We start from the raw sequence: 18,901 nt of genomic DNA on the forward strand, positions 1-18,901 counted from the left end.
AATTTTGGAGCCTTATCAAGCTACTACAGACATAATGGGGTCCTGATTGGGGGGGGAAAAACAAGGGGGTTGACTGGTAAAGTTGAGGCACGGGCCCTGTAGGATTTCCCTGTTAACATCTTCCTCAGTGGGGACAGCTTAACACAAATTGAGCCGTCTCTCTGCGGTCTTGCTCGGCTTGTTAGTGAAGGGGGGCAGCGGCGGGGCCAGGAGCCCGGAGACTCAGATGACATTTGAGGAAGCCGGCTAGAGGCTGGCCTTTTGAAGAAACAAGCCACAGAGAGGCAGGATCACTAATTAGCCCTCTGCGTCCCCGAGACTCACAACTTACTGTCTTATTAGATTTCACACCTCAAGTTCAACAAATAATGTGAAAGGATGTGATTTATATTTAAGTTTAAAAGTAGGAAAAGAAAACTGTTTCTCTTGAAGAAGTTCGATGCAACGTTCTGAATGACTGAAGTGACCTTAACATCTGGCTATAAATAAGTGTTCTTTTCTCTAGCAGCTAATCTGTTAACGTTACCTTAATAATAAACATCAGTACTTCCAATCGCTCAGTTTATGAGTGGCAGTGCCTCAGAGCCCAACTCAAAGTTACAATTTTAAATAATGTTAAGTCTATGAATGGCAATGGCATAATCCTTGCATCCATTAACATTTCCGCGGCTTAGATTTGTGCCTGACCTTTTTTACAGCATAAAATTACAACACTCAGCATGAATGAAAATCACAGAAAATGGTTGAAGAGTGGGTCTGCAGCTTGATAGCCGGTCTAAGAAGCGCTATTCAAGGTTTGAAGTGAGATCTGCGATTGGCCATTATGAGCTGTTTGAATACCGTTCGCCCGCGCAGGCGTGGAGCGCCGCGCAGATGCGGCAATCCCCGGCAATTATTTTGTTTAGGTTTGATTGCACGTAATGCAGGCGACTAATTAACAAAACAATGTGACACCAAGATAATTCATTCTCCCTGCAAATTATATTGGCTGTTTGATCTGAGAGCTGGTGAAAGGGGGGGGATTGGCAGGTGTTCCATCTGCAGCTCTCTGCATCACTCTTGACGTGCTGCTGAGCAAAGATCTAAGACTAAAATATCTCCAGCAGTGTAGACTTTTAGTTAGAGGTCAGTATGTAGCTATCAGCCAACTCCTTTGAAAAGATAATTTAATAATAATGAAAAACACATTAGGAAATATAAATTTTTTATGTGCACTGTAATTGTTTCCCTGTATAAATTTACACTGTCTTAAAATGAGTGAGGTGTGTTTATATGTTCAAACACATAACTGCTTATGTCTATCCATTCTACACAATCACATCCTTTCAAATTGTCAGTAAAGGACTTATGATAGCTAATAACATCACTAATGAGCCATATTGAGTTTTACTTTCATGTCAGCAGTCATTTTGTCACACTGTCGCACTCTTCAGATGATGGATATCTCGCTCGGGAATGAAACTCTTCAAAGTCTGATTACACTGTGCAACTCGGCCAATAAAGTAATCTTCATCTTTCTCTCCCTCCCTCCTTCTCTCCCTCTCTCTCTCTCTGCTGGCTCAGAGCCTCTCAGGCCTCAGAAACCCCTCTCAACCGAGAGGGACCTGGCGTGCATCGTCCTCTCTGGCTCAGACAGCGAGCCAGAGACCAGCCGGGGAAGAGACCAGCCTCCGAAATCACGCAAAGACAAACAGAGCGAGAAGGAGGAGGAGGAGGAGGATGAGCCTCCGAAAGACAAACAGAAATTAGAAGAAGCAGAGGACGAGGACAAGCGGCGGCTCAAAGGCAAACAATCAGCGGGAGAGCAAGGCGACAACGTCGCTGGTGGCGGCGGCTGCCTCCTCCCTGACCACACACAGGGTAATCCCACCTGCAATCTTCTCCTTTTCATATCTAGGGAAATTGGCTGGTGCCGCATTGTCACCTGCCCATATAATGCTGTTTAATTTCATCACTTCAAACCAATAAGGGACTATATCTCATTCCATATGTGGCTGAGTGTTATTATTCTTACTATTATTAGTGTCTACTTGGGGATATTGCCTATTTCCGCACACATGAAGCCACTGCTACTAATCTCCAGAGTGCAGCTTGTTGAAAAATGTGACCTGCTTGAAGCACCAAAATACACACAAGATTCGAGGTTCAATCACTGTCCAGGAGGCAACTGATGAGCCTCTGATTGTCTGACTTTTTTTCTTTTTTTTTTCTTCAAGAAAGTGGACCGAGGTCTAATTACATAAAAGGTAAAAGTCCCCTCCCCACACCAACTGATCCTTGAAACACAACCTGCTTTTCCTGCTGCACCCCGTCCACTCTGGTTCTATGTGTACATGTCTGCAGGTCTCTGAGGGATGTGAAGAAACAAATTCCCAATTACACAGTGTGTAATATTGCAAATTAAGACCTCTGTGTTCAAGTACTTGTGTCTCAAAGGGATACGCAAAGCAATAAATTGCACTAATTACAAAGAACTAATTACACCGTGTGCAATATGGAGAGCTCTAAAAAAATTGCAAGTCTGGCAGTCTAAGAAAAGCCTGCGACCTAGGTGTTGCCTCTGAAAACGTGCAAACATTTTGGGTCAGAGTTATTGAAGGGTGTAACTGAGACCGATAGCAGTTCAGGACCGTTGCTTTGTAGAATACTTAACATAGGAAGGAAAATCGTACATGCTCAAGCCATTTAGGTTTTAACAGGCAAGCTATCAACCCCTATTACCCTTTAACATCTTAAGATCAGTGTGTAACAATATGGCCAATTCCTCTCAGAGCCACACACACAAACTCACTCACACACGCTTTGACATCTATTAGTACCCAGAGATTGTCGAGTGGTTAATTTCCCATCTCTGTAGCTACCTGTGCCCCCCAACGGTGCAGGATTGGATCTCACTACAGCTTCCCCTGCAGCGCCTTCTGCACTCTGTGCCCCCCACACCCCCGCTCTCTGGCGAAAAAATACTAAAGGTGAGCACTTTCTTTTAAAAAAAAAAAACACGTCTATTTAGACCGACTCTAGGGGAGAGATAAAAGCTTCGCTGTCGATCATAAATGGCAGCACTGAAGAGACACAGTTGGATGCCAACTTGGCCTCCCACCTCCCCTTTGGACTATTCCCTGGATACAGCTAATATTCATCTATCTATCCATCTCAATATCTATCCGTCTATCCATCACATTGGTGGTTAGTTAGTTTGTTAGTTACATGCCGCTGCCAGTCTGTCTCCGGCAGTGTGGGTTTAATGCGAAACACAGCGGTTGTCCAATAAAAGTGACCTATGAGGTCAGGAGCGGTGCCTAATGATTTACCTCTACCTGCCCGTGGTTTTAGAAGGCAAACTGCAGAGCTGTCGGCCGCCTCCACCTCTTGATTGCTCTGAGATTACTTTCCTCACAGCACAGACAGGCAATCACTCCTCCTCCACCTTTCTGTCTCTCTCTCTGCCGTCTGTCGCTCCTATCAACATGATCCAAACATTTATACATGGATACATGTTATCTGGATGTTAGTTCAAACATTGCAGCAGCATCAGCTGCAACCAAACGTCTTCACACTTGAAGTGCACTGTTAGAATTTTCTTTTTTTATATATATATTTATATATATATATATATATATATATCTTTTGTTTCGATCCTGCAGAAGATGAGATGACTCAGTCCAATTAGGCGTTGTTTTCTTTCTCTTGCAGTAAAATAACAGATAAATCCCTTGGGGTGTTTTGAAGGCACTGTTCATACTGTGTAAGTGACAGTCTAATAAGACGGCTTTGTAAGATGAATTGCCCCCATCGTATAAATGGCCCACTTAATGCAGCTGGCGCGTTCCGCCACTGCAAACAAGGGAAGGGGAAGAAGGAAAAAAAAAAATGCTTACAACAAAATATAGGGAGCACATTGCAGAGCTGCTTGGTTTCATTACAGATGTAGGATAGAAAGATGGGATTTTGTGAAATGTTAGTGTCCTAAGAATGTTTAGGATCACGTTTTGAAGCGCCGCACAATGCTTTTTGTCTGGTCGTCTTGGTATTTTCAGACACAAAGTGGCCCGCTCCAGCTGAGGCCAGGGTGAGATCAGAACATCGTGTACCAGACCCGAGAAAATTACACCTATGAGAACGGCAAACATAAAAATGAAAGATATTGACAGTGTACAGGATAGGTCAAGGAGAGGAAATAACTCAAGATGATCTCATCTTGGAACAAAAAATTTTTACATGAAATTGCATCAGATCAATGTATCTACCATATATTCTCAAATAAAAACCAATATATATAGAATGGACAAGTCTCAAATAATAGCCGTCTGTGCAGAAAGTGTCCCGTTTCTTTAACAGTAGCTTAACAGCGATCAAAAAAACAACAAAGTAGAATTGATTGGAATTAATTAGTAAATGGAAACTGCGTTAAAATGAGAAACTGAGAGCTGAACAGCAGTTAGTATGACATAACTTCTCATACTGATGGAATCAGTGCTGCGGAAATGTACTTTATGATTAATTTATGGAGATAATAGGTAAAACAAAACCGGTGAAATAGAGACAAAAGCCTGTTAAGCACATTTATTCAAGGACTGTACTGTACTTGAGTACTTCCATTTTATGCTAATTTTCCATTTTTCAGCTACATTTCAGAGGCAAATATTATACTTTTTACTCCACAAATGTAAATGCAGATTATAATTTTACATACAGCACAAAGCCGATGATGATTATATAAAATATGATTTATTGTTATAGATCAAACTACCCAACAATATAGATTATAGATAAAATTAGCAATATTAAAATGTTTCTTACACATTAATGCATCATCCAGTAATATATGATCATACTACACTGACAGGGGTCATTTTGCACACTAATAAGTACTTTAACTTTTGACACTTTGAGTACGTTTTGCTGTTGAACTCCTATTTATGTTAAACTTTGAATTCAGGACTTTTACTTGTGTTGAGTATTTTTACATTGCGCTATGACTACTTTTACTTAAAGGAAAGCTTCAACATTTTAAGAAATATGCTTACTAGCTTTCTTGCCAAGAGTTAGATGAGAAGAGCAATACCACTCCTACGTCTGTACGCTAAATATGAAGCTAGAGCCATCAATTAGCTTAGCTTAGCATAAAGACTGGACATACGGGGGAAACAGCTAGCTAAAAATCTGCCTAGCAGCACTTCTAAAGCTTACTAATTAACACGTAAAAATGACACGTGATTTTCCAGGGGTTTGTGTATCTATAGCTGATATCAGTTCAATGCTTTTGTGCAATATAATGTGAAGATTTTAATGCTCATTTGGTTTGACAACCCACACATGTTGACAAAGCATGACATTGAAGCTCTTTGTTCCAATATGTTTCTCTGTCACTCAACCCTTAGCGTTTCAGTACAAAAGCTGATACTGTCCCATAACCGCCTGAGACCCCGTGCAGGTACATCACAGCACTTGTTCGATGGAAACACTTTTGTCACAGGCATCAGCCTTTGTCAGTATTTTCTCCCATTAGCATGCCAAATGGACACACACTCTCCTTCTCTCACACACACACACAGGCAGAAAAGGCAGACAACTGGCCAGGCGAAGTGATTTAAGGCAAGTATTATCAGAGTGTTATAGGTCATTGTCTAAATGAAGCGTGGTCGAGCAGCGGCGGTCTCATTTCCACCGCCTGACCTTTTCTTGCTAGATGCTGGCAGGATGAGCGAGCTACATAGCTGACATTAATGACCTGCTCTCTCTCTTCTCTCTTCCTCTGTTTCTCTCCATCTGTGACTGTCATTTTATCACTCTCTCTTTTGGTCTCTAGCTGTGTTTCCATCCTGTTGTTCAGCAAATTTGTGAGTGGACTTGTGAAAAATAGATTGGAAGGTTTCTGTCAAAGAAATGGTCCGTCTGTGTAGCTGCACAGTATTACGCAACATTAAAGAGCAGCTTGTTTTGGGAAAGATGCGTTTTTACTTTCTTGCCAAAAGTGAGATATGAAGATTGATTTGGATCTCATGTACTGAGTAAAGAGCTGGAGTCAGGATGGGGTTAGCTTAGCTTAGCATAACTGAAAGCAGGCGGAAAGAGCTACCCTGATTCTGTCCAAAGTGAAAAAACATGCCTACCATAGAAGTATTGGGCAGATGGATAAAATGTTATTTGTTGCAGCTCCAACACAACTCCTCGAAAAATCAAAAAGTAGTCAGTTTTACATTTCTGTTCATGGGCAACTTAAACAAACAAGACACACTGTAAAGTTTAAACAGCTTTAAAGGCCTCGTTACACTAGCATTTAAAAAAAAATTTGAGGTGACTTCAATTCATCGCCATGATTACTTTACAGATACAACTTCAGTGAACTTTAATACACGAATTTGTGTTCTTCACCAATACCATCCCATCTTGACAATGCTGACTTTTGTGGGAACCAAAACAAAAGTGAAAAAAAAACATGAGATGTTTAAGAGTCGATGGTACAAATATGTCTCTTAAATTAACCTGTTAGCGACAGAGCTACTGGGGCCATGTTTGTAACTGACCAGCATGTTAAAGCTGGCTAGCGTGTTAGCAGTTAGTCCGCCAGCTACAGCAATTCTTTTTGTTGTTTTATTAACAGAATAATGTCTATGTAACATATGTACAAACAAACAAAACTGATAATTATATAAAAAGCTAGCAATTAGCTCTGCAAAGTGATTTTGCACTGTCCATTTTGCAAGTACGCATGGGATAACTTTGCACTGCCACTGGTTGGTTGGTGTTTTTTCACTTTGGACTCAGCCAGGCTAGCTGTTTGACCCTGCTTCCAGTCTTTATGCTAAGCTAGGCTAACCACGTCCTTACTCCAGCTCTGTATTGAACATGCAAGATAACGTATAACATTGATATTGGTCTTTTCATTTACCTCTCGGAAACAAAGCACATCATTTCTAAGTTGTTCAACTTTTCCTTTAACAAGTTAAAATTAATAGGTCCCTCATCAGAAACGTATGGAATCCAAGCTCCAAAAATGTTTACTTTGCTAGATTTACATTTTAGCAAAGCCTGTCTCTGATATTTTGACAAGTCTAATATGTTTAGCTGCTATACCCCATGAGTCTAAAAAATTTAACATAATATGTGTTTGGGACCAATCAGCAAACTACTGTTTAGATTATGACAGGACTCGCTGCCTCTGCAAATAGGTGTTGTTGATCTAAAATGAGGCATGATTCTGCAAATGCTTGGCTCATATTTCACCTTAAATTTATTCAGAAAATCAAGTTAACACCAGTGACCAGCATGTGGTGTGACTGTCTAATCAAGTCCAATTTTCGGAGACTTCCTGTTCTTATTCCTTTTTCATGGGCTACATGACTGGTTACCATTGGCAATGTGGCACATAATCAAAATCTCTAGCTAAGAATTGAAGATATTAGTCATTTTATGCAGTTTTTGTCAACATTTTGGTGCCTGAAAGTCATATTTATTGGTGCTAAAAAAATCTTTCATTCACAACAATCTGCTGTTGCTGCTTTTTTAAACATAAAACACAGCAAAAGCAGAGTGTTTAAACCTCCATGTAGGTTTGTTGTTACAATAACTGGTGATGGCAAGAAGCACAATTTCATTCTTATTGATATGAAACTATCAGGATAATTACCTAAATTTTTTCATTTTAGATTCTATAATCAAGTGTTGAAAGCAATAAGCATAAATAGTTTTTTTCAAACATGTATTGTGTGTGCATACACATCTGAATGATCTGCTACAAATGTCATATTTTCTTAATATTGTGCTCTGAATAATAAATCTCCAAAGCTGCTGGAGTTTAATGTCTCTGCTATTCATTGCATCACCAGAGAAGCAAACAGAGGTACCAATAAAGCTGTGAAAGCCAATAATGAGCCAATAATATATACTCAGTGAGATATTAGTCAGTCTCTTCCTCTCTCCCTGCAGACCAGAAAGCTGCGGTGTGTCTGTCTTCTGCTGCTGATGCTAATGACGATGATGAGGGCAATGATGGAGATGATGCCAGCACCGCCCATCCCGTGTACCCTGGCTTGCAGTTCTGCGCCAGCCAGTACACAGACCGAATATATCTTTACTCCAAGGTACTGCAGACTGTGTGAGTGTTTGCTTGTGCATATTGAATCGTGCTTGGACTCGGCTCATAAGTGGACCAGAGGTGTTTCACTAATGATTTCTTTTCTTGCTTCTGTTTTTTTTTTTTTTTTTTCTCAAGGTTGAGGATAGATGGTACAGTTACAGGGAATGTTGTAATGTCTTTACCCAAAAGTGTGTGGTTAGTTTATGTTAATTTTGTGTGTTACAGTCAAGAAATGTAGCATGATGGCTTGGGTAACATCAAGACTAAAAGAAGTTTAATATGTAAAAGAGACTTTTGAACAACAAACATGCTGAGATTTCCATTGAGTATGGTCTTCAAGCAGACGTTCATTTCACCCTTCTCTTGGTTGCTAAGGTTAGCGTTAGCCAAGGTGCAATCATTACCTGGGGAGGCATCGTAGCTAACGTGTTTTGTTTTCCTGGTTTTGAGTTTGTTGTCGTCATTGCCCAATTCTTTATATTGTTTTTTGAAACATTTCTGTTTTGATTGCCTTTTAATTAGCAATTGTAAGTGCCAAGGCGAAAGTCCCTTTCTGTAAATTTCACTTGAATTTCAAAAACACCACTTTACTTTGTCCATGGTGGGCTGTGATTGGCTCGCTGAATCACTGTAACGCAGTACAGAAGGAAACAAAAGGCCACGAATCTATTTTGAAGCCACACCACAAGTTTGTGTTTTTTTTTCAAATTGTAATCCAGCTAGAAATTGTAGTACAAAGGGTAAGTTAGCCAAAATTAACACCATTAATTCTTTCCTTTTGTAAACTGCTTTTCTGCCTGTGGAAAAGAACAGAGAGAAATAAACCAGCATGTAGGCCTGTCTGCAGCACATAAAAGAAACACAAATCTACACATAATTTAATTTGCCTTAACTCCTGAAATTACAAAATAATGTTTTTTTTTTATGAGTATTGCTGAAAGCTGTGCTCACTAACACAACTAAGATGTTTTAGGTTTTGTGATATTTTTATGGAAAAATGTGTCTGTCTTGCATGTCTTAACCACTAAGTGGGGCCACAGTCACCAAATGTGACCTCAAAAGATTCACCAAATTAAATCTAGTTTGAGTTGTGCGCACAGAAAGTGATGAATTCAAAAAAAAACCTGAAATCTCCTAACAACTGCAACTAATTTATCCTTCCATTCAGAGAAAGCCGGACTCACTAATGTCATATTTATGCCTCTTCTGTCTCTTTAGTATAAAACATTGTACAACGTAAATTTCAAGCAGTTTCCAACTTGCAGTCTTGCAGAGAAGTGAAAGCCCTCCTCTTGCAGCTTTAACTGTCAAGAAACAGGAGCTCTTTTCACCTTCTAAATGAAAGTCAAAAGTGTCTAATGTAGTGATTTTTATTTCAGATCTCAAGGCAATAAGAATAAGTAAAACTAAAAGGGGATGTAGAGTTTTGATTGTTCCTTACAAGAGTGTTCCTGTCATATTAAATTAAATAGGGAACAAAACCTAATTAATTCCTTTTTTTGAAAAGCAAGACTCAATGAGATCAAGATCTCTATCAAGATAGAGCTGCAAACAACAATACAACTACTGTGTTAAAATAAGAGACGTGCGGTTCTTTCACTCATTGCCAATTAGCAAACAGGACAGATGAGAGAAAATAGTTACAGACAACAGTAGGAGAGTCAAAGTTGAGGAATGAAACATTTTCTTAACTAATGGTAATTGAAAGAGCAGCAAATTATTCCACTTACAAGCTGCATGGCAACAGAAATCAACTTTAATGAGCTAAAATTTGGAAAAACATTATACAATAATGTGTAATTCATTCATTTGTTATATTCATAAGTTTTTTAAGATTCATTATAAGTTTAGCGCAGTATAAAAAATATACTATAACTGAATAACCTTGATACTTGATAGTAACCCTGATTCATTCCTGTCTATTACCAGATGAACAAGAGCCTGTTTGAGTCATTTCAAATGTTTTGTTTTTTTTTCTCTCTCTGATTGATCGAGGCTGTGTGGTAAAAGGGGAAAGAAAAGCTCTTCAAATCCATTCATATTCTTTGGTTCAATACAAATTAAAGGTTTAGGAATTACCAAAGGATTACCAATACGATTTAACACAGGTCCGCCCATCTTCTATCCGCCTTTCAACTTTTACTCTTTCATCTACAATCCTCCTGTATTTATTAGCACTCTGGAAGGCAGTCGTCTGGTTTTAAAAAGGATTTTATTTAATATGTGTGGTTCAGAAATGTTTTTCTTTTATTAAGACTATGTAAAAGGGATAGTCTGCCAATTTTACATATCCACATTAGTTTACCTATCATGGGTAGTGCTACTCAGCCTGTGACAACAGTTGTTTAATATTAAGCACATTTCCAGGTCTATATTTTTAATATGGGGCTCTACTGGAATAACTTTGCATGATTTACAGTTTAAAAAAACTCCTTATTTAACTTATACTGGTCGTGTATGCATCCCCTCAGTTCAGCCTCTATCTGGAACAGGCAGTTTCAGCTCCTGTCTCTTTAAGGCCGCCCCCTCCCGATGAGCCCACTCTGTTCTGATTGGCCAGCTCTCTGAAGCTGCCTCTCAGCAGACTTCCTCCAGGTCCAGAGGCTACGTCAACAAACCATGAAACAAACTATAGTAGTAGGTGGTAGTACATGTTCAAACTGAAATTCGATCCACAATAGAAGAGCATTTCAACGTACTTTGATCAACACCATTATCCGACCTCATGACAGTATATAAATAACAGAGAGCCAGAAAGAAGTATAATATGTCCCCTTTCATGTCTTCTTTTGGCTCTGGAGGAGCTTCATACAGTCTGAGAAAAATAACCCTGGTGATGTTGTATTGATGTCATCAGGGTTATCTTCCTGTGGGCTCGGTGACTACTTTATTTTCCTGAATAGAAAGCCTGCATTACAAACTGCGGATGTAGTGTGTAATACATGGGAATTAACCAAAAGATGCTACATTCTGGGAAATGTAGGATCCAGCTTCCAAATGAATGGAAGCACAGTACTAAATCACTTCTTAAATATTGCAGTTTTCTGCGTTCTTGACAGACCTTGCTCAAGCAGTGCCAAATATATGGTTGCTAAGATAACTCAAAATGTTAAATAATTGAACACACTGCAGCTGTGTTGTGGTGTTGTAGTGATGGACAACAACAGCAATGGCTGCAGTGACAGATCACTAAGGGAATAAGTGTTAGATCAGTCATAAATCTTCAGATATCCTTTAACAAACTTCAGTCTAATCATTTGGAAAGAGCTGACCAAGAGATAGCAACGACGGCACCGAGCCAGAAAAGGAAACGGAGACACTTTATCTACAGCAACCAATCATGTTATATTTTAAACAAACTGTGAGCGGACAGCCCCAGGGCTTTTGTGTGAAGACTTCAAGTAGTTCATTCACATAATCAAGTAAAATGTGCTCTCAGCTGCTTTTATCATTGAACTTTCTAGAGCTTCCTGCACCCAAGCCGACTAAGACAAACTACAATTTAACCCCAGCGTGAGTCTGATTACACTCCTGTGCATTCTTGGCACTCCTCTTGAGTGCCACTTGCCAACAGACCTCTGTATTGATCGGATTGTGATACTTAACGCCCTTTTGTTTCATTCATGAGGGATCAAATTTCTTCCCCACTAACGTAGATAAGAGACAAGAGGGTTTTACATAGAGAAGACCAAAGTGGCGAACTGAATCACCAATGGAATATTACCCTGACAGCAATAGACAAGTGTCATGTTCGCGTGGCTGAGACGATAAGCTGTGGAGATAAATGTCCCCCACTGTCGTTTAAATGATAAACTGGAGGAATTCTGGCTGGAAAGCTGTCACATCGGGATAATCCTGGACCAGGCGCAGAATTCACACAGGGGGCTGCTCAGAGCACAATCAAGAGGGAGATTTGTCACCGGGGTTTGAATGAGAAATATTGAGAGTATTAGGAATTTTATGTCCATTTTCTACACATCAAACGGTTGTTTTATTCAAGGATTGGCTGTCCCTGCTCTCAGCTGGGTGGGTGTTATTGTTTAATGTCAACACCAGGGGTACCAGATGGTTGTGTTTACCACATCAGGATGATTCACATACACACATTGTCATATGTGACAAACTCCTGAAATGCTATAAAAGTCCATATTCATCATGGCCCGTGCGTAATCGATACGTTTTTATTGTGAAATGCAAGATATCAACATGAGAGAGAGAGTGCTTTAAACTGCACAAATTGCAAATAATGGGAGGAAAATATTTAAAATCCCAAGAAGGAAACTTTTTAGCTCAAATTGCATAATTAGCCATTAGCATCAAGCCCTGGATTTTAATAAGGTGGAAGATAGTTTTGTACAGAAACTGCTGCAGGAGAAACAGCTTATCTAGTGCCTGGTGTATTTTGATGGTAAACAGCAGGAAGATCAAACATGCTGATGTTTTAATGCTTCTGTGCTTTTAATCAGAGCAGCCCATTGATTGATCCTTTACCACTACCTGCAAGAGCTAACTTTGTTTAGTCTCAGATAGCATTATTACTGCTGTAGCTGCCATTTCTCACTGGAATTCCATGTGTCATGCTCGCTAGCTGGAGCTGACATATGTCTATGGCATGTGGTAAAAAAATGTTTTGGAAATGCCAGGATAAGTGCCACAATAATTTTGCTAGTTTCTTTATTTCTAAATACTGGAGGTAAGTTATTTGTATATAGTGCCTGTCTATATATCCTGCAGGTATACAGTATAAAGTATAAAAAAGCAAAATTACATGTATGCCTTAAGTAATTACTCAGATCTTTTTTTTTAAACTGACAATCAATGAAACTCATTTGTTTCAATAATAGGTGATGAGTTAATTTTCTGTTTTTGATTTTGGAATGAAACCCTGCTTTGAATTTATATATTTGTTACTCATGAGCTTGTTATAGTTGAGAGGATAGTGCACCTCTTTTCAATCACATCTAGCAGGTCTCTAATCCTACTCCATGCTGTTACAGCACAACCTGCTCCGCCATTCCCCTGACTCTCCATGATATTTATTTTACCATAATCCAAATAAACACGTGGGCCTCTGTGCACTGAGGGTGCAGCGCAGGAAAAAACTTCCTAATGTTGATTTGTATCTCCAAATCCATGTTGGCAGCCAGCAGGTATTAACCTTTAGACTTTATCCTTTTTCCTGTCTCTTGCTTCTCTTGCTCCATCCACCATCTCCATACCTAAAGTGGCTCTTACAGCTGAAATCCAGATTGTAGCTTTTACCTAAATTCACTGGTCAGCCTCTTCCTTATAAAATGTTCCTGATGTTTGGCACGCTCGCTGTCTTCTGAGTGAAGTTAATACCGAGGGTAAGTGGCTTCTCAGGCTTCAAATTGGCAGTAGTTAGCGCTAATGAAGCAGTAATAACTGGGAAAATGCTCTTTATTGTGGTTATTTTTATAGTGATTATGCAGTTACCTATAAGCTGCGGCGGTATGATTACCCATAATCACAATGAGGAACATTGTTGTGGGTATGTGTTTTTTTTCACATTCTCCATAATCATTATTTTTGTTACTAATGCATGCACACTGTCACAAGAGAAGCATTTTCTTCAAAGTAGTCTACTTATATTAGAATAAAGGGGGGAAAAACAAGAGAGATCACTAACAAGCTCCTTGGTTACCACACAAATTACCATGGCAACCAATAAAGAATTAACTGTGGCCAGTTTACAGAACTTGAATGTAATTGGATTCAATTTCTGAATGTCAGTCATTCAAAATCTGCTTGCTTGGATGAAAATACCTTTAGTTTGAGTTACAGTGAATAATGAACTAATATATATATAGTTCTGGTGCTGTAGTCGCCATGGTCATATCATCCATGTGCCATATAGGACCGGATCATTTCCAAAATTCTTGTACTACAAACTGATGTTTTTGATTATTCAAAACTTAAAGGGGACCTATTATGCATTTCATATATAATGTTCCAATGTCAGATGTTCATACTAAATGTGTCCAAAGTTTCAAATAATGAGGTAAACGTATGTAGAAATAATCCCTGTGAGCAGAGGCTCGGGCTTCAGACTGGTCTGAATGTTGGGTTTCCAATGTTTTCTTCTACTTTCGAGATGAGCTGATGTCAACTCGTGACAGATTTCATTATATGGCCATCTGTTCCAGGCACAGCACACACAGTGCAGGGAGATACTATACAGTTGTTTGTTGACAGCAGAATAACATTTTACTATGTTACCTTTGTTATTTCCTGACAGCAAACGTTTTCCACTTCAGTTGGCATTTTAGCACATTTCCCACGCATAACTTACACCGTCACACAATAAGCAGGTAATGAGCGTAATATTTACCTAACAGAGACCTCCTGCTGTAATCTTTGTTGCTGCGGATGTTCATGCAGTCCACTCTCACATTCCAGATTGGATTCGGGCTAACATGTACGGATGGATTTCAGAAGTTGACATTTGGAGTAAAGGAGAAAAAGAAATGAAATCCTGCTACTAAAGTTAGTTAATGTAGCCTCCAGAGTCGCCAGAAGTCGGCCATGATGCAGCTTCCAGAGTAGACTCATCAGGAGGGTGTCCTTAAGGAGACAGGAGCTAAAACGACCTGTTTCAGACAGAGGCTGAACTGAGGGGCTGCATAAACAGCCAGTATAAGATAAATAAGGATTTCTTTGACCTGTGAATCATGCAAAGCTACTCTAGTGGAGTCCAAGAATAAAAATATAGAGCTGGAAATGAGCATAATTGATCCCCTTTAAACTGTATGCTTATTTAGAATAACAGCAAAATGTTACTTTATGTTCTCAGTTGTGTATTACACTTTATAAAAATCAAATTTTGAGTGTCTTGGAGAGTTTGACAACAATCCGAGCAAAGTCGCCATCTGAAGACACGCTTTAAAATCAAAGAGATGAACTCAAAGCTGATCTCTCTCTCAGTTGTCAGACAATCAGTCTAAAAGTGCATTCACAACAAAAATCTGATTGTACAAATGACAATCCATCACGTTTAAGTGACCTGTGTTGATCCATATATCAGAGTTCAGCAATGCATTGCAGCTCACAGCAGGCCTTATCCAACATCACACACTCAGACACAAATTTTAAACTTCTGCCTTCTGATAAAACACACCTAACCACCATCACAACAACGAAAAGCAATTGCTTAAAAATCCCAACTTGTTCCTACAGCAGCCCATTTTACCGTAGACATAGCAAAAGCTATGAAAGCATTGCAGACTGACAGTCTCTTTAAACGTCTCCCCACTGAGAAAACACAGTCTATTATCTTCAGGAAAATATGAAATAAAAAACAAACAAACAGCTGCTTCATTAATTAAAACTCATTCACTGGTTCGACTTGATGTGAGAGGGGACTCTCCAAAATGTCATCAGTGTTAATGTAGATCCAACAATAGCAAAATCTCAAAAACTGCATAGAAAACAGTCCACAAAGAGTACAATCTCTTAATCTTCACAAGATGACTGAAAAATCATATCATTACAAACACTGCGGTGACGTGCAGGCTGACAGTCTTTAAACTCCAAAAGTAGGTGAGCAAAATCTCCAAAACTTCACAGAGAATAGTCCACAAAGAACACCGTTTTCTAAACTTCTGCCTTCAGTGTTTTACTATAGATAGACCATCTAAAAACAGCCGTGACCTGCAGGTGTTTTTGCACCTGTGCGGGACGTGAGTGCAAATGTGTTGGATGTGCCGCTCTTTTGAGGGCATGACGCATATTGACGCTGGAAAAACAGCAGGTGTGTCAATGTGGTTTAACGCGCATCAATTTGCTGTCATTGTGCAGGGGTAGTGCGTTTAGGCTGTGGGAGTGGGGACTGCATGGGGTTCAGCAAAAATCCGCAGTGAACCTCCAGCAAGCAGTTGAACCAGAATCAATTTTTGCCAAAACGCAACCCGACATCACACTGCGGTGGCCGATCACATAAGCCGGCGATCGGACTTAAGACGCCAACAGGAAGAATAACCTTGTTTACTTGTTGACTTTGTTTCCAGCTTCCTGACTCATTTTAAAAAAGATGAGAGAGAGAGAGAGAGCAGCTGTGGTAGAGCGAGCTGGAGAGTGAATGAAGAGAGGGAGCGGTGGTAGCGACAACAAAGCAGTGACATAAAACAGAAAATAAAACGTTTTCTGATTGTTTCACGGTGGTTACATTCCAAAGCACAAATAAACACGCCCACACCTCCGCACAACTCTGCATTGCCAGATTTGGTGTGAATGCAGCCACCCCGACAAAGAGGCATCTGGACGCACCAGACCACTAAACACTCCAGCTGCTGGGTGACATACTGCGAGTTGGGTGGTGCTTGGTTTCGGCTCGTCCATTTTCAAGCAGGAAAAAAATGGCGGCCTGGTCACAAACTTTCTCCTATTACAGCTAAACGGTACACTAAAATATCTTTCTGAAAGCAAACATATGAATGCAGTAACAGAATCTTGATTCATATTTGATCAGCACTGCCTAGTTTGATCTGAGTTTTGTGAGCCGGGTGCATTGTGCTGGACGGACTCATTTACATAAAGCTGAGGTTGAGTCGTGTTAATATAAATACAGATATGGCGAACACGCCGTCAACTCACCGCACCGTATCCATCATGCACCACATCTCCTGCTCTCCATAGAAAAAAAATAGAATCCATCAACTTGACGTACGTCATCGCATCCAGTATTCGTGCTGCATTACATAGAAAACAATGGGTGTGGGTGTTTTGACGTGGGTCATATGTCATACTAAACCCAAAGTACAACTGTGGTTGTTCTGAATGTCATTAGATTTCCAGGTATTTGGTCATCTCTGGTGACCATAAATGTCTATACAAAATTAATGAGACAACAGAAGGTTCCCTCACTAACACCCACCTTCAGTGACACATAAAGGTAACATTTAATTGATTGCGTCAGGAGGGTTTGTTTGCAATCTAACTCTCCTCCCAAGGTTTGCATCTCGGTTATATAACTACAATATTACTCTGACATTTATTCTTGTCAGGCAATTGAAACAATAACTCCGCTGCGTCGTCATTCACTGTAAAGGACACTCGAAAGGCGAGTAAACGTGCGTGGTTGTATTTCTGTTTGCTTTGGTTACACCGGTGACTCAGCAGCAAATCCCACGTCTCACCAACTGTTTGGGCAGGAAAACACGAGGAGCCAGTCAGAACCATGAAGGGACTATGTGTAGTGGTGCCACTATGCACCAGAGCACCATTTACTACCTCAAAGAACCACTCAGTGTGTTTTATAGGTGCCTCTTTATGCCTTGTGAGTGAGACTGAGGGTATTTCAGCCAAAACTATTTACCATTTCCCTCCACCACATTAAAATAAACTTGCAGAATTTGTGGATTTTTGGCTTTTCCGCTTGAAAATTGACTTAAATATAAGCAATTGATATCTTTGCAGATTAATTTTTAATCAGACAACTGTGTGCAGAATAATGATACATTTTTTTGAACGTTTTTGAGTAAGTAAATAATTAAATTAGTTCTGCATTAAGCACCTTTAGAGATGGTCTCAAAGTCGCAACTATAAAGGTTTGGTTCACCAATTCTGGTATTTAGCCATACAAGTAGTTATATTTTTGTCATGTTAGATATTTTATTATATTTCCTTTATGGTTTCATTGGCATTTTGACAGAGCAGATAAAGTGGGGGGGAAAAAAAATCAGATTATGAATGCAAAATCCATATTCATTTACAGCAAAAAAAGAAAGAAATACAAATGGTTTTAGTTTTATTCACCAAGGTTTTGAGATATTTATGAACAGTTGTCTTTAGAAATACTTTCCACCGAAGAAATACTCCCTATAAAAACTGCTGAAAGCATCTCTGGATTGGAAAGCTGTTTTTTGAGTTTTTGTAATGTCATTTTTCAGTTCTGTGAGCACCACAAGCAAAACTTGCTTTGACCTCCATTGCACTGAAATGGAAGCAGATTTCACAGATATTTTAAAACCCGGGCAAATAAAACTAAAACTATCTGCCAGGCGAGATACTCCTGGAGGTAAGAGAGAAGATTTTTTATGAAGTGAGGAGACCGCAGTTTAATTAACACCATGTTCCAGGAATTCCAAATTCAGCACTGGTTTTATCATTAATATTAGTAGTAATAGTGATGGTGGTGGTAGCAGTACCAGTAGCAACGAATCTTTTCGCTTAAGGCTGTCTTCTTCGTGTCTGTCTCCTCATCTCTTAGGACGGTACTGCGTTGAACTTGAGCTTCATCCCCCTGGACATCAAACTAACCAACTGGGACGACCTGCCTGAAGCCTTCAGCCAGCGCCGGGAAAATCGAATACAGGTCTGCCCTTCCCGCCAGGCTGTGTGTTCGTGTGTGTGTGTGTGTGTGTGCGTGTCTTTTCCGTTGGCTTTGATATTCATGAATGTGTGTGTGGGTGTGCATGTGGGCCAGAGTGTTTACTCAAGGGAGATGTGCACGCTGTAATATACCTACTTAATTTGTCATTACTGTAAAAACACCTTTGAGGGGAATTCCAATGGATTTGACTTTCAGGTGGTAACATGTGCCAATATTTCCTTCTTTTTGTGGTTTTTCAGATTAATTAAGAAGAAAAATGCAATCATGACTATACTGAATTTCCAAGATGAAGAATATTTTACATGTACACATATAAGAGTTTTTTAGTTTTTTAGTTAATGTGCCCATTGGCTGCTTTAAGACACAATGTCATTTTCTGTTGCTAGGGGTCTCTCAATCATAACAATAACAAAAGACGGAGTTTGATGATGTTGGGAAGTAGCTTGGGATCATGGGAGCTGTTGTCTCCA

At 39.6% G+C, this 18,901-nt stretch overlaps 1 protein-coding gene across 3 annotated transcripts in view; it reads left to right on the forward strand.

Annotated features, from left to right (window-relative positions):
• The window catches only part of zranb3 (zinc finger, RAN-binding domain containing 3), an 83,709-nt gene that overhangs the window by 42,249 nt on the left and 22,559 nt on the right, over window positions 1-18,901 (forward strand). For all 3 annotated transcript variants that reach the window (XM_044345323.1, XM_044345321.1, XM_044345322.1), the window contains exons 14-16: window positions 1,564-1,860; window positions 7,930-8,084; window positions 18,309-18,413. In XM_044345323.1, coding sequence (XP_044201258.1) covers window positions 1,564-1,860; window positions 7,930-8,084; window positions 18,309-18,413 — 557 coding nt within the window. The remainder of the gene's footprint in view (window positions 1-1,563; window positions 1,861-7,929; window positions 8,085-18,308; window positions 18,414-18,901) is intronic.

The sequence above is a fragment of the Thunnus albacares genome, chromosome 24 (assembly GCF_914725855.1).
Source record: "Thunnus albacares chromosome 24, fThuAlb1.1, whole genome shotgun sequence".
In the NCBI taxonomy this organism is placed as follows: domain Eukaryota; kingdom Metazoa; phylum Chordata; class Actinopteri; order Scombriformes; family Scombridae; genus Thunnus; species Thunnus albacares.